General features: G+C 39.2%; 2 protein-coding genes across 2 annotated transcripts in view; one reads left to right on the top strand and one right to left on the bottom strand.

The window, feature by feature from the left end:
- Nucleotides 1–4,246: 4,246 nt before the first annotated feature.
- Nucleotides 4,247–6,320, top strand: mos (v-mos Moloney murine sarcoma viral oncogene homolog). Its single transcript, XM_032552171.1, has one exon. It carries the CDS (start codon nt 4,664–4,666, stop codon nt 5,675–5,677), a length of 1,014 nt encoding a protein of 337 aa, XP_032408062.1. The 5' UTR covers nt 4,247–4,663; the 3' UTR covers nt 5,678–6,320.
- Nucleotides 6,321–8,029: 1,709 nt separating this feature from the next.
- The window catches only part of steap2 (STEAP family member 2, metalloreductase), a 32,654-nt gene continuing 25,363 nt past the window's right edge, over nt 8,030–15,320 (bottom strand). The window contains exons 5-6 of the mRNA XM_032552165.1: nt 14,259–14,423; nt 8,030–9,314 (exon numbers count right to left, since the gene is read on the bottom strand). Coding sequence (XP_032408056.1) covers nt 9,021–9,314; nt 14,259–14,423 — 459 coding nt within the window. The 3' untranslated portion in view covers nt 8,030–9,020. The remainder of the gene's footprint in view (nt 9,315–14,258; nt 14,424–15,320) is intronic.

Below are 15,320 nucleotides of genomic sequence, written 5' to 3'. Positions count from 1 at the left end.
CAGGAATAACAACCACAGGACTAATTAAAAAGTTACCTATTCCTACATCTTTTACTTTATTTATTATCCACCCAAAACTATTTATTTGCTTCTTTTCTTTTTCTTGACAAGGTTGCAGCGTTACATATGGAGGATGATCTTCATTATGTCCTTTAATATTTGTCCAATAAATTATGGCTAGTTGTTCTCTCCTGAGCTCCAGTGGCATCTCACCCATCTCAACCTGTAGAGCTGAAACTGGGGTAGTTTTCATGGCTCCACAACATAGTCTTAATGACTGATATTGTATTCGATCTGTTTTTTAATAAACTACTTGAAGCTGAATTGTATAAAATACAACTATAATCAAAAACTGATCTAACTAGTCCAATATAAATTGTCTTTGATGCTTTCCTATCTGCTCCCCATTCTTTGCCTCTCAAACATCTCATTATATTTACTTTTTTTTTTTTTTTACTTTTCTCAACTATTTTATCTACATGTATCTTCCAGGTAAGTTTTTTATCAAACCAGATACCCAAATATTTAATTTGTTCTGTCTTTTCTATAACATCTCCATATAATTTGAGATTTACATTAATATTTAATTTCCTATTTGTAAAAATAACAAATTTAGACTTGGATGATGAGAATCTAAAACTCCATTCTAAAGCCCAAGCTTCTACACTATTTAATGCCTCTTGTAGTTTCCTATTTACAAATTCTGTATTTTTTCCCCCTCTTCAAAATAAAACCATCACCTGCAAATAATGACACCAAAAGATTTATCTATACTACTAAAAATATCATTAATCATTATAATAAATAGCATAGGACTTATTATACTACCATTTTCAACTTGATATTTTGAACTTATTTCCCCGCCTATTTTTACTCTAATATTTCTTTCAGTTAAAATTTTTTTTATCCATCTATATATTTGACCCCTTATACCTATTTGTTTTATTTTAATCAACAGCCCTTCTGTCCATAACATGTCGTAAGCCTTTTCCACATCCAGGAAGACTGCTATTAAATTCTCCTTATTAATCTGAGCATGTCTAATTTCATGTTCCAGACATAATGCAGGATCTATTGTACTTCTGCCTTTTCTAAATCCAAATTGATAAAACTTAATCTGCTCCTTAGATTCTAAAAAATAAATTAATCTGTTATTTACCACTTTTCCATAATTTTACCTAAACATGATGTTAGAGCTATTAGTCTATAACTTTCAGCTGAATTAGGATCTTTACCAGATTTACAGATGATATAATGATAATATACTATAATACTATAATATAAATAATAATGGCTTCTTTCCATTTTTCAGGTAATATCCCTTCCTCCCACACCTTATTATACAATTCTAATAATATTTCTTTACTCGCATCACTAAATTTAACTGATTTGATCATTACCAGGAGTCGATTTACTGGAATTCTTCAATGCTTTATTTAATTCTAACAAAGAAAACTTCATATTAATAAACTCCTTACACTCTTCATCATTATGAAATAATTCAATATTTCTCTGTAATGTTATTTCACGTTATTTCCTATACTGACAAAAATTGGATAATGATCACTCTCTATTGTGCTTTCTTTAAACACTTTCCAGCTGCAACTATCAGCAAAAGATTGAGAAACTAAGGTCAAATCAATAGCCGATTCCTTACCTCTTACCAAGTCTACCTGAGTGCCTATCCCATTAATTAATATTACCAATTCTTTTTCTTCAATTATCTCTTCTAAAATCCCTCCATTATAATCATCTTGATTTCTCCATAAAGTGCATTGAAGTTCCCACACCAAACTATTTTCCCTCTCCAGTGCTCTAGGATTGTTTCAAGTTTTAACTTTTCTAATTGTTTGCAAGGATTGTAATAATTTATTATTTTAACATTCCCATCATTTGTCCAAATTTCTACAGCAATAATTTCTAAATCTGATATTATTTGGAGCTGAATAAATTTTATATTTTCCTTTACAAATATGGCAGCCTCCTCCATTCCCATTTATTCTGTCTTTACACAAGATTGAGTAACCATGAACACTAAACTGCAATGACGGCTTGAGCCATGTTTCTTGAATGCATATTACATCTGGTTTTGTATTTAGATTATTAATGAGCCTTTAAATTCCTGACCATTTGCTATTAGACTGCAAGCGTTTCATTGTAATATTAGAATTACGTGATGATTTGAGAAGCCTCGGCTTCAGATGATCCTTCCTCATCTCTAAGCTCATCATGGATTTTTTCCCAAGATAAATCTTTGGCATTAAAAAACTTTGTAGCTGCCTTTACAATGATTTTTATTTTTTCAGTTTTAGTTCTTGCTCATTCTGAGCAATTTATTATATATGCAAGAAAAGGAATCAATTTTTCCAATGTAATGCTACACTGATTATTGTCTGCAATTCTTTTCCTTCCATAATTTGTTTTTGGACCATTATCATTATTCTTCACTTCTCTCACTGCTTCAGCAAAAGTAATTCTTTTATCAATTTGAACTTTTTGAATTTCAGCTGCCTCTTTTCTTACCATGCACCCTGCATATGCTGCAGTATGATTTCCTCCACAGTTACATTTAACAGGATTATTTCCACCTGTTCACCTCCACCCCTATCACATCTGTTTCTCTTGACAAATGTTTGCAGTATGTCCAAACCTTTGACACTTATAACATCTGAGAGGTGGTGGAATATAAGCTCTTACATTAAAGCTCATGTAACCAATCATCACCTTATCAGGCAGAACTCTATCTTTGAAATCCAGTAGTAGATGTATTGTCCATTTTCTCCCCACTCCTAAAAGCCTGTAATCGCTTGATGCCTGTAATCTCTCCTCCTTTTATTATTTTCTTTAGCTCCTCCAAGTTTCTCCTACAGGAATCCCTGATATTACTCCTTTTACTCCTCTTTCTTCTCCAACTACCTTTCTTTCCAGCATTTCTTTTTTACACACCATTTGTAATTTTAGGGCCTTATTCTTTTGCTCAGCATTTTTACAAATGATAAATAGGCTTCCATCCCTTAAGACTTTAGCCAGTTCTACATCTCCAATAACTTTTTAAATCCATTTGACAAACTGATAGTACTTACTCCAATCATATCCTGTCCAGCCTTAAATTTTAATATGACTTTAAAATCTTCATTATTTTCTTTCTTATTTCAACTCTTTCTTCCTCATCCTCAAGAGATATTTTACCAGCACTTAGTCCCTTTAAACCTCATCTTTTCCCCCCTCCCCTCTTCTATTTTCTGCTATAGACCATCCTGTGTCCATATTTTCATCTTCTGAAAGCCCCCCACTACAAACTAGCCATCTTAATCCACTCACAATCCAGATTATGCCAAAACCACCTTTAAATTCAACGTATTACTCGCCAGATAACGTTTTAATCGTATTCCGTCGAAGCTTCCCCAACCTCCTGTTCAAACTCGCGCTCCTTGCCTCTCCCACGCCGAACCGACCTATTACTTCTTCTTCTGAATTTAATGAATTTTGTTGCATTGCGCCCCCTGTGGTTTGCTTCAGTGACAACTTACATAAAATCTGGATTTTTACTTTTTCAGTTCTGCTGAAAAAAGTAGTGTGTATTACATGCTTCAGCATGTAATGTAATGTACAAAGTGGCAAAGCAGAATAATAAAAGACATTAACTAACTAAAATTGTACTTCATTAGCAATTATAATAAACCAAAAGTGTAATTGTAGCATACTGTAAGAACACTACTAATATATAAAATCTGTAATGCCAATATACTTAAAATGCATTCTAAATATATTTTAAATGTAATTCAATCACCAAAATAGTACACTCAAAATATACTAATCAAGCACGTTTATATTTCATAAAAAGCAATATAGCTACTTAAAGTATATTAAGTGTAACTTAAGTTGTTCAAAAAAGTACATGAAAGTACACTTAGTACACTTTAAATTATACAATTTAAATACTATTAAAATACACTAAGCACAAAATTAGTTGTTCCAAAATGTCACACTTTAACTTAAGCAATCCTAAGTGAACTTGAAGTATACTCATGATTAGTCTGACTTAAAGTATGCTCAAGTATACTAAAATTGAACATACTTAGTATATTTATTTTTCACCAAGGTAGGCTTTCTGGAAAATCCCCTTCTAATGTTAAATATATGACAGATTACTGGATAAAAGAAATTTCTACTTGCTCATTTTTGGAGGCTCAAACATACTATCACACAAAACACTGAAAGAGAATTTTGAAACGGTTTCTCTTTATTTGCCAAAGTTATGAGGGGGTGGGAGGTTGATTGATTATATAGTTAAAGAAATGACTCCAGAGATTGGAAATATTATATTTTTAGATTTCTGCAATGTATGAGCTCATGTTTATGCAAATCTGAGCACAATTACTCAACATTTTATATATGTCACTGTTTACATCCTTATTGTTTATTTTGTATTAATAAACATCGATATTTTATTTGAAAGGTTAAAAAATAAGCCAATGTAAACCCCGAGCTGGGCTGAGTTGTCTGAAATTGTTTTTGATACATTTGATCATTTGCATGACTGCATATTTATTATAAGTATTTATTTTAGAGAGACTAACCAGCATGCATTGCCTCCAGGACATGATTAATTGGATGAGGTGACGTCAGCTCACTTGAACACACCCGTGTGAACTCTCGCGCCATGCCTTCTCCTATTCCCGTCACGCGCCTGTTGCGGAAAGACATCTACCCGTCTGCAGACGTCGCGGCTTGTAGCAGCCCGCTCTTTCAGCTGTCCCAAGGGTCCACCTTGCAGGTTCCCCCCCAGCGGTTCCATGGTAAAGTCGCAAGCCGCCTCTGGTCCTCCGTGATTTACTGGGATCAGCTGCGCTCCGTGGAAGTTGTGGGCTCCGGGGGCTTCGGCTCCGTCTACAAGGCGGAGTACCTCGGGGAAACTGTTGCAATGAAGAAAGTGAAAAAGAGCACAAAGAACAAACTGGCGTCCCGACAGAGTTTCTGGGCTGAGCTGAACGCCGCACATCTCCACCATAAAAACGTCGTGCGCGTCATCGCCGCAAGCACGTGCGTGCTGGCGGACTTGGAGGATGAAGCGATCGGAGCGATCGTCATGGAGTTCGTGGGCAGCAGAAATCTGCAGCAGATCATATATGAGAGCTCGGAGGAGCTCGGGGAGGACCGGTGGCTGAAGTACTCCACAGACATCGTGAAGGGGTTGAGCTTCCTTCATTCCCACAGTGTTGTGCATCTGGACATCAAACCAGCCAACGTGCTGGTGTCGCGGGGAGAAGTGTGTAAAATTGCCGACTTTGGTTGTTCCCTGAAGCTGGAGCGTGACTGTGAAGTGAGCGCCGTCAGCCCCCAGGTCAGCCACGGATGTGGCACGTATTCACACCGAGCCCCGGAGCTGCTCAAAGGTGAGCAGGTGTCTCCTAAAGCGGACATCTTCTCGTTGGGGATAACCATGTGGCAGCTTTTGACCAGAGAGCCCCCCTACACGGGTGACAGGCAACACGTCCTCTATGCTGTGGTGGCGCACAATCTGCGGCCGTCTGTATGTGACCACCCGGTGTTTCTTTCTGTGCTGGGGAAGCGGTGTGCGGCATTGCTGGGCCGCTGCTGGAGCGCAGATGTCCGCTGCAGACCCAGCGCCGAGGATGTGCTGCATCAGCTTGAGCTCCTAAGGTCACCTAGATGATTTTGTGTTGTTATTATTATTATTATTATTATTATTATTATTATTATACTTTTGGAGAGTTTCAGTGGAGTTTAGATGGTGTTGTGCAGCGAAACCCTGACAGGATCGCAGCTTTCAGTTTGGACATAATGTGCCTCAAACTTAAACATCCAGACGAGTTGAAGACTTGGGTTCTGCCTTCTAAGCAGTCAGCAGACCAGTCTGTTCTTAACAACTCCAAATGTATGTTTTGCTTATCTAAAATTGATTCAAATGGTTTCATTAAAATTGTTGTAACTATATATATATATATAAAGGTGTTTATTTCTGCACCAGATTAATTTATTAGGCCCAATTCACATACTGTATTTCTCGAGCTGTAAATATAATTTTTAGACAATGGTTAAGAAGACCATTAGGGCTGCTGACAAAAAAGAATTGAGTTTAATTTCAGATTAAAATCAGATTTTTATTTTTTTTTTCAGTGGTCCTAATCCTCTTCTTGGAATACTGTACTTATTAGGACACATTTCAGTTCCTACTTAAGTTTTTGGTTTTTAAATGACTTTGTATGTTAAATTTAAAGTAATTATTGTTGATATGAATAAATTGTAGAAATGTGATGTCACTCAGTGTGGCAGCATATTGAAGCTTTGTACTTTCATTGAGATTGTTTTCTTTTTCAAGCCTTCATTCCCAACTTTCTGGAGGAAAATGCTTTTTTGGACAATCATTCTTTTTTTGTTTTGGATACTATGCAGTTTTTAAATTTAATTAGTATTTTCCATCAATAAGAGCCAACATACCTAAACACCACAAGGTAACCTGAGGCATTACAAGCACTGAAGAGGTAGACAGATTGGAGTGTGGGTGGACTGCTATATCCTGCAATGGCTTGACCTGTTGCCTGGTGTTGGAACCAAGTGTCTGTGTGAGTACAGTGTTGTTGTGAACATGCTCAACTTTCTGAGACTCTTAGGGACTGTTTATGCTGCATCCATGAGACTTCGAATGATTTTTACTTATTTTAGCTATGAAATGCTCAAGCGACTGTCTGATTCTGATGGAGACTCTGCATGACTCCTGGTGTCATCCTGGACATCCCAGTTCCTTTAAAAACCAAACAATGACTCTGTATCTAAAGCAGATGTAGTGAATGATGAGGCTTATCTGCACACACTGTTCTATTTTTAGAAATCTAAACGTCCAATGTCCTAACTTGAGACACTTTAAAGGCAGTGTGTAATATTACAGCTTCCAGTTTTCTGCTTGATTAAATACAAGCATGAAAATGCAAATTGTACTCTTCCATCAACATTCAGCATTGGAAAACATACAATAACACAAATGCCTAGATTTGTTATCTCTAAGTCTTCCTTATTTACAGATCAACCCCAAATGATTGTGGTCTCTGGCAGACACGGCCTTTGAATGGACCATTAGAACCAGGAGTTGAAAGTGGGTCACCTTCAGTGCTCTGTGGATCTGCCCCTCTCTACTCTTCACCCTGTTCACTTTATTTTCAGACAGTGTGCTGGAGCTGCAGCAGGTGAATTTCCTGGTTAAGAAAAAGCACATTTGATAGTTTGCAACATAAGACAACATTTCACCACTTTTTCTATTAGATGTGTCTCATAGAAACTAAAATCTAAGTGGTACAAGATCTATAACTAAGGCTTTGTGTTTTCAGAAAAAAGTCTTGGATAAAATTTTCACACACCTGATGAAATTGAGTTTAAACTTTTAAAGCACAGTCCAGATAGCAATGTTGGGCACATAAAAACCAAAAGAACACCATGCTCACAGTGAAACGTGATGCAACATCGTGATTTGGGTTTGTTGGTTTTTTTGGATTGAACTGGAGTTTTAGCCGAGGCTGATAAAATTAACAGTTCCAAATACCAGACAGCTTTGACAAAACATTGTAGTATCCAATAGGAAGCTGACGATGAAGCTCCTTCCTCATCAAAGGGAGGAAAAGCATATAGCTGGATCCAGTTTCTGAATAGAACCCAGAATCCAGGACATGACAGTAAATCTGATCTATGACCTGAAAAAGGAAATGCCAAGATGTGGGATACTAATATTTTTTACCCTGAAAAGACCGATTGATGGATGGAATGAAAAGGTGATTTAAAGTATCTTTGCTAATTCAGACCATGTCTAAAAGTAAAGGTGAGGTGAAAAAGGAGGAACTCTGATTTGTGGCTGGAATTCAATGTAACTTTCCAAGTAAGCAGGACAATCCTGAAGACCAGGAAATGGAAACATTAAGTGACTGTAAGGGTAAAGTAACTGATATAAGGAAAGCATAGTAGCTTAGCACTTATGAAATAAGATTGTAATGTTTGAATATAAGATATAAAACATATATAAAAGGGTTTATATTTATTAGGGTTAAACATATGTAAACATATATAAAACAACACCTCAAATTTGTTCTCTGCCGTTTCTGATCGCTCCTCATCACAAAAAAAACCAAACATATGCATTATGGAAAATCATTTTATATATTAAATGTTTTTAACCATTTTATTGGGAACATACACACAGAAGGAACACAGGATGCTCTCATCAAATGGCAGCCAGTGCAGTTAGAGAGAGGTTGCGCAATCCAAGCTGAGATTTGAATGGACAATTGCGAAAATTCAGCGATTTTGAAGAAAAATGTAATCAAAATTGGTTTAGCTAAATGAAAAATAAATACTTTATAGTGCAAACCACAGGGTGAAAATAGCTATATAAATTATCTTGTCATTATATATTATTTTTCCATGATGGCATGTCACTGGTTGAGATCCATCAAAAGAAGAAGCGGTTTTGAAGTGATGCATGTGATAGAATGTATGCAAGATTTTCAAAGGTCGGGCTCCACTTCATCTTCTTTCTCAGGGCTAATGCTTGAAAATAAGAGTCATCAACCTCAGTGGACATGGATGGCTCAATGAGTCACCGGGACGGTTAATAGTTTAAAGCATTCACTAACTGCTGAATCATTGTTTTTATTTCTACTACATAAAAATGACAGAGCTTCTCTTGGAGATTAGGAAACATTCGGCACAAACATGTTTTACCAGACTTAGGAGAACAAGAATTTAACCAATTGGTGTAAAATTTCAAATAAAAGTATAAAAGAATGAAAGCATTGTGTTGATAAAACACTAGAGGAAGACTTTTTATACTGACAGGAAGGTTATTCAGTGCTATAACTTTACTTGGAGAAAACTGTGACATCAGATCTAACATGGTCACATGTACGCAGCACACAAGTCAGCAAAACTGCTGAGAGAAAGACAGTGGTATGTTCATAGAGTTAAAACCACAAAGTGTTTAGTCACATAAATGAGCAAAAAACTGGAGTAAATCACATAATGGTAACTCTCTCTGGTGAAATGTTTGCTGCTGAGCCAACCGGCTCCAGGCGCCGGGCCTTGCAGGGACTGGTGTCCAGACCCTTGCGAATTTGGTGAAGCTTGTGACCTACACAGGGAAGCAACATTAGCACCTTTCCCAGTATGACACAGACAGGCAGAGCTAGGGACACCACAAAGCTGGGGGGTAGGTAGAAGCGGTAGGCATCCTCATCCAAGGCCCGTCTCCAGCCAAACAGTAGGCCATGAATAGTAGCAATGAGAAGGGCGATGTAACCCAGAGTGGTCTACGGAGAAAAAGAAAACGACTCATGTCAAAAATGGAAAACAGGCCTGTGTCCACCTGTGCACTGATATTGTACACGACTTTTGGGTCACAATGTCTGCAGGTTGCTGCCTGTGTGGTTTCTAGAATAGGTTTTGCTGTCTTGTTTAGTGTGATGGCCACACTCTTAAGTCAGTAACTCTTTTTATGCACAATTTATTTTTTTATACAAACACAACACTTTAGTTTCAATACAACATATATTCGTTGATTTGGATACATTTATTCTATTATTAAATGTTATACATTTAGTTAACATATGTATTTATATCAACTTAAAGTTAATTTTGTTTTCTTAGTTTTGTTTCTTTGACCTCTTTTATGAGCTCTGATCTCTTTTGTCAGAGCTTATGAACTCTCCTTTGAGAGTATTATGTATATACAGTACATATCTATATATATACCTATCTATCCGTGCTACGATAGGAAAATCTGACGAGGTAGCACTGATAGAACACCGGGCAGACAGAACTGCAGCCTCAGCTAAGGTCTGTGCATAACTCCTGGTGCACAGCAGTTAAAACCGTTGGAACGTTTGTTCACCTGACCTGAAGTACTTGGTTTATTGCAGACCCTTCGATCTGACAAGAGAGTTCAGCTCCCTTCTGATCTTTGCTGACTATATTCCACATAAAGCAAATACTAAGATAGCTGAGGATGCCTCCTCATCCAGGACTGTTTTGAGATTACTCAATGGGAGGTTTTCAAGGAGAGCTCAGATCTAGAGAGCTACACATTTGCTGTTCTATCTTATGTGAAGTTCTGCACAAATGCTGTCTTCTTACCCACTAAAACTGGTAAGGTTTTTCCTGATCAGAAGCCGTGAATGGAAGGAACTGATTTCTGCTCAAAGCCCGTGATGCTGCCTACAGGTCATCTGAGAAGTTAATGCTAACATCTGAGAAGTTAGCATTAGGTCTCTTTGGGACACTAATGCCCAAAGAGACCTGAAAAAAAGGAATACAGCTGGCAAAGCTTAGGTTCACTAATGTTAGGATGCTATTTGTCAATTTCAGTTCAGCATTTAATACTATTGTCCCAGAGAAGCTGATAGTGGAGCTCCGTGACCTGGGACTTTCATCATCAATGTGTCTTTGGATCAGGGACTTTCTCACCAACCAGCCTCAGGTGGTGAGAATAGGGGACTGAATATCATCCACCCTGCAGGACTGTGTGCTTCACTGGTTATTTTTACACTGTTCACCTATGACTGTGTAGCCATCCACTCCTCTATCAGGATTCCAAAGTTTGCAAATAATACCACCGTAGTGACTTTGATAACAAACAATGATGAGACCCTGCACAGAGGAGATCCAGAACCTGTCCCAGTGGTGTTCAGTGAACAACCTGGTGCTTAATACCAGCAAGACCAAGGAGGTCATAATGGACAACAGGAAGTCCAGGAGGACAGTGCACCCACTTATTAGAATTCAAGAGGAGGTGGTGGAGGGCATAAACAATGTCAAATTCCTGGGCATCCACATCACCTCAGACCTAACTTGATTGCTGAACATCTCTTTTCTGATGAGGAAGGCCCAACAAAGACTCTTCTTCCTCAGAAAATTGAAAAGGGCTGGATTCCCTATTCAGTTGCTCAATAACTTCTACAGAGCCGTGATTAAGAGCCTCAGTATGACTGTGTGGTACGGCAACTGCACAAACAAGGACAAAAAGAACTTGGCTCTGGTGATGACAACTGCCCAGTGGATCATGGAGAGTCAGCTACTGAACCTGTAGCTGACCACCAGGCCAGTTGTATTGCTGCTGATCCAACCCACCCAGGACACAAACTCTACCCCTACTGTCAGGGAAATGGTACAGATATGTAAAGTGCACAACCACTTGGCTAAAGAACAGCTTTTTCCCCAATAGCTGTGAAATCTATATGTCCACCTTCCATTCTCTCTGCCCCCTGCATACAAACCCACACCCTTATGCTGCACCCTAAGGACTAATAAAGGCTTTATTTATTTATCACTCAGAGTACCACTCCAATTTCATTAAGTTCTAGAAACATAATAAATAAAAATCTTATGTCTAATTAATTGGCGCAGCGTCTGCTGTCAAGCGGGCGCTGTACCGGTCCGTCGTGGTGAAGAGAGAGCTGAGTCAAAAAGCAAAGCTCTCGATTTACCGGTCGATCTACGTTCCCACCCTCATCTATGGTCATGAGCTTTGGGTCATGACCGAAAGAACGAGATCGTGGATACAAGCGGCCGAAATGGGTTTTCTCCGTAGGGTGTCTGGGCTCTCCCTTAGAGATAGGGTGAGAAGCTCAGTCATCTGGGAGGGACTCAGAGTAGAGCCGCTGCTCCTTCACATTGAGAGGAGCCAGTAGAGGTAGCTCGGGCATCTGGTCAGGATGCCTCCTGGACGCCTCCCTGGTGAGGTGTTCCGGGCACATCCCACTGGGAGGAGGCCCCGGGGAAGACCCAGGACACGCTGGAGGGACTATGTCTCTCGGCTGGCCTGGGAACGCCTTGGGATTCCCCCGGAAGAGCTGGAACAAGTGACTGGGGAGAGGGAAGTCTGGGCCTCCCTTCTGAAGCTGCTACCCCCGTGACCCGACCCCGGATAAGCGGAAGAGGATGGCTGGATGGATGTCTAATTAAGATTTGCCTTAATAACATACCAGAGTCAGGTTAATGTAACACACTTCCATCTCACTCACAGTGCAACACAGGATACAAAAACATGGCACTAAGCACTCTGGGAAACAGTTCCCTCTCCTGCTTTTGTCTTCTTTCAATTTTTTGAAGTACTAACATAAAAACTTTATTCAACTCCTGGAGGTTCAACAAAATTAATAAAAGGCTAACACGACTTAGTACGTTTATCTGTCACAAACTCACACATTCAGGTTAAAAATCTAAAACTCAAAAGATTTATTTGACGTAAAGAGTAGAAGATAGTGGACACCATTACATGTGGCTCAAATGTTTTACAGTGCTGAAGTCTGAATGATGGAAACTGGCAAATGTCCTCAGCCTCTTCTTCTGTTTTACCTTCTAGCTCCTCTGTCACAGCCTCACACCTCTTCTTCTCTCTGGCTGTTGACTCCGTCCAAATCCTTGCGCATTGATTGTCAGAAATTTAACAGTGTCTTATCTTCTTGTTATATACGCCATATTAGGGCCGGTCCAAGACCAAAAATTGGTTTTGGGGCCCTCTATTTCTGCTAATAATGTGGATTGCTGCAATCAACAGTCAGACAAGTCGATCATTCCCACATCTGCTATAAACTTATTGCATCTCTGATAATGCAAGATTATCTTCTAGTCGACATTGTCTTCTAGTCAATGTTGTAATTATTGTATCAAAAAATTATACTCATAAATGTCGATTTGCAGAATGCTCCCTCTCATTCTGTCAGGAAGTGGTGTGAGGAGGTGTTGAGGCAGACGCTTGTAGACCCAGGTTGAAATGAGATGATGAAGTTTAATGATGAAAAATCCAAAAATACGCTGACCAAACAGAATCCAAAAAGTCCAAAAACCTGGCAGCACAGTAGAGCGGAAGACTAGGGCTCAACACTGGTAGCAACAGGCTACACAAATGGACGAGGAGACTGGAAAGACAGCTTCGACAAGACAGCAACAAACAACTAGGACCCGACAGAGACACAGAGACACAGGTGACATTAAATACACAGGAGGTAATCAGGGAACGAGACACACCTGGAAAACAACCAAGGGACAGGACAACACGGAGACTCAGAAGACACAGAAACTCAAAATAAACACAGAAAAACTCAAATCAACACGGAGAAAACCAATTCCTAACACATTCACTGCTCTCACAAATCAACTCTTTGTTCAAAAGGCATCTGAGTAAGGTGCAGAACACAAGTGGAACAAAATTGTTCCTTAATGGAAGAGTTTCAGATAGTAACCCCATAACATGTCTTTTTTTCAAAAGCAGATGCATTCTGTTTTTTGTAGATTGTTATACATTTGTTGCTGTTGTTTTTTGCAATAGCTTTAATTTTCAATAAAACTAATTTCAAAATGTCACATGAATTGCAAATAATATGCTTCCCCAAAGTCTGTCTGGTGTAGGGTGACCATATTTGACTTTGGGAAAACCCGGACAACCTGCAGCGGTGGGGGGAGGGGGGGGGGGGGGGGGGGGGGGGGGGGGGGTTGGGGAAACCAGAACACCTTAGAGCGGGGGGGAGGGCGCGTGGACAGAAAGTCTAAAAGCGGGAAAACTACATACATTTGTGCTTTCGCATGTTGTTGGCGTACTGACAGCCATCTTCTGATTAAGAACAGGGCTGCCAGCACTGACGCGGCTCAGGGATTACGTGACACGCAGCGCCGTGCGCAGTGCCCTACAATGCACTGTAAGCTATGTAATGTGTTTTGAGGCAGTTGACCAAAATCCCGGACGATTTTTAAATTCCCCCCGGACATCTTTTTAGGTCTGAAAAGTAGGACATGTCCGGGAAAAAGAGGATGTCTGGTCACCCTAGTCTGGTGCAGGTTTAGCAGAATGTGATAACGGGACCTCAAGGGGGGAAGACGGATGTGGTAAATTGGGACACACTAGTCATTCAAACCCTTAAACATGAACTTGCATTTGAAGGAAACAAGGCTGGAAATGCGAGTATTGGGACTGGGCCTACATCAGTTGTGTGTGTCATCATTTCCCTGTGTTTTAAAGGAACATTTAATTATCTTAACAGGCTCAGACACTGGGTCTGTCACACAATGCAAATTAGGTTACATACAAGTGTATTAGTGCTTTATTTCTATACATTTTACTATCAAACTAAACCATGAAATAAGATGATGTTACACAATTTCAGCTGGTCAGTGGTGAACAGGCACCTTTACTTTTTCATCAGACATTACTTATTCTGTAGATACAAGCCATTAACATGTCTTGAAAGACAGGTTTGTACCTGGATAAAGCTGAATTCCCGCCAGTTGAGAGAGTTGCTGATAGAAGGAATGGAGGTGATGGCCAGGAGGGACATGAGCCCAAAGCTCATGATCCCAAAGGAAACGTACATCTCCACCCGCCACACTTCCTCCTCGTTCCATGAATTTTCAATATTAGCATGAATCTGTTGGGAAAGGTTGACAATATATTCATCATGTATGTTTGACGGTCCTTATAGATTTGTTAGCAAACTGAACATCAGAGATATTAATGAGATAGCACTAAATAGCACTACAAAGTCCAGTTGCAGTTCCATCAAGTGGAACTGCAACAACCAGTTCCACTTGATGATGCAGAAAGGTCCACAATGGTTTCAGCACACTTTGGGATGTTTATCTGAGTCAGACTCCTGAACCTATTAAAACACTTCATCTTCTTTTATTTTCCAGGTACACAGTTCTATTTTATAGCTCAATCAAGTAGCTGTCACCTTCCATGGTTATAAAAGTGCTGTGCATATCGAACATAACTTAAAGGGGCAGCACTATGTGTTTTCCAGGCATAAAGCATAATCAAGTAACTATGTTAACTTCAGTTGTTATAAAAATGCTATATATATGAAATATGCCTTCAGTTTTACTTCTTAATTTAACCATTTAATTTGGGCCTCAGTCTTTAAAAATTCCTTGTGAAACTATTCGTATGGAAGGTAATCACAACATTGCTCCTCAATGGATCCTTTAACAATGTTTTTACCAGTGTTGTACTGAGAAGTAACTTTTATAATGAGCCCAGCAGTTTTTCTGTTCCACCAGGTGTCTAAATGCTGCTAATTAGTCTGAAGGAACTGAGTTGGGGAGTCGTGGGGGAGGGCTATGTGAGTCGGAAGCTTAGAAACTGCAGCTCCAAGGAGGAGCTGCGTCTCAAATGTGGCTCTAGGTATTTTGCACGGCTGAATGGTTGCCACAGGAGATTGAAGGATTCCTCAAACATGCATGAAAGATTCAAAGCAACAGTCCAGGTATATTTTAATGAGGAAATAAAAACATACCTTGAGTGAGAGAAAAACATTATAACTTGA

The sequence above is a fragment of the Xiphophorus hellerii genome, chromosome 21 (genome assembly GCF_003331165.1).
Source record: "Xiphophorus hellerii strain 12219 chromosome 21, Xiphophorus_hellerii-4.1, whole genome shotgun sequence".
Taxonomy (NCBI): Eukaryota; Metazoa; Chordata; class Actinopteri; order Cyprinodontiformes; family Poeciliidae; genus Xiphophorus; species Xiphophorus hellerii.
The sequence above is the reverse complement of the archived record's forward strand: the minus strand, read 5'-3'. Positions and strand labels throughout refer to the sequence as shown.

What these genes read in the sequence shown, in the direction of transcription:
- mos (XM_032552171.1), top strand. Translation starts at nt 4,664, where the DNA reads ATGCCTTCTCCTATTCCCGTCACGCGCCTGTTGCGGAAAGACATCTAC.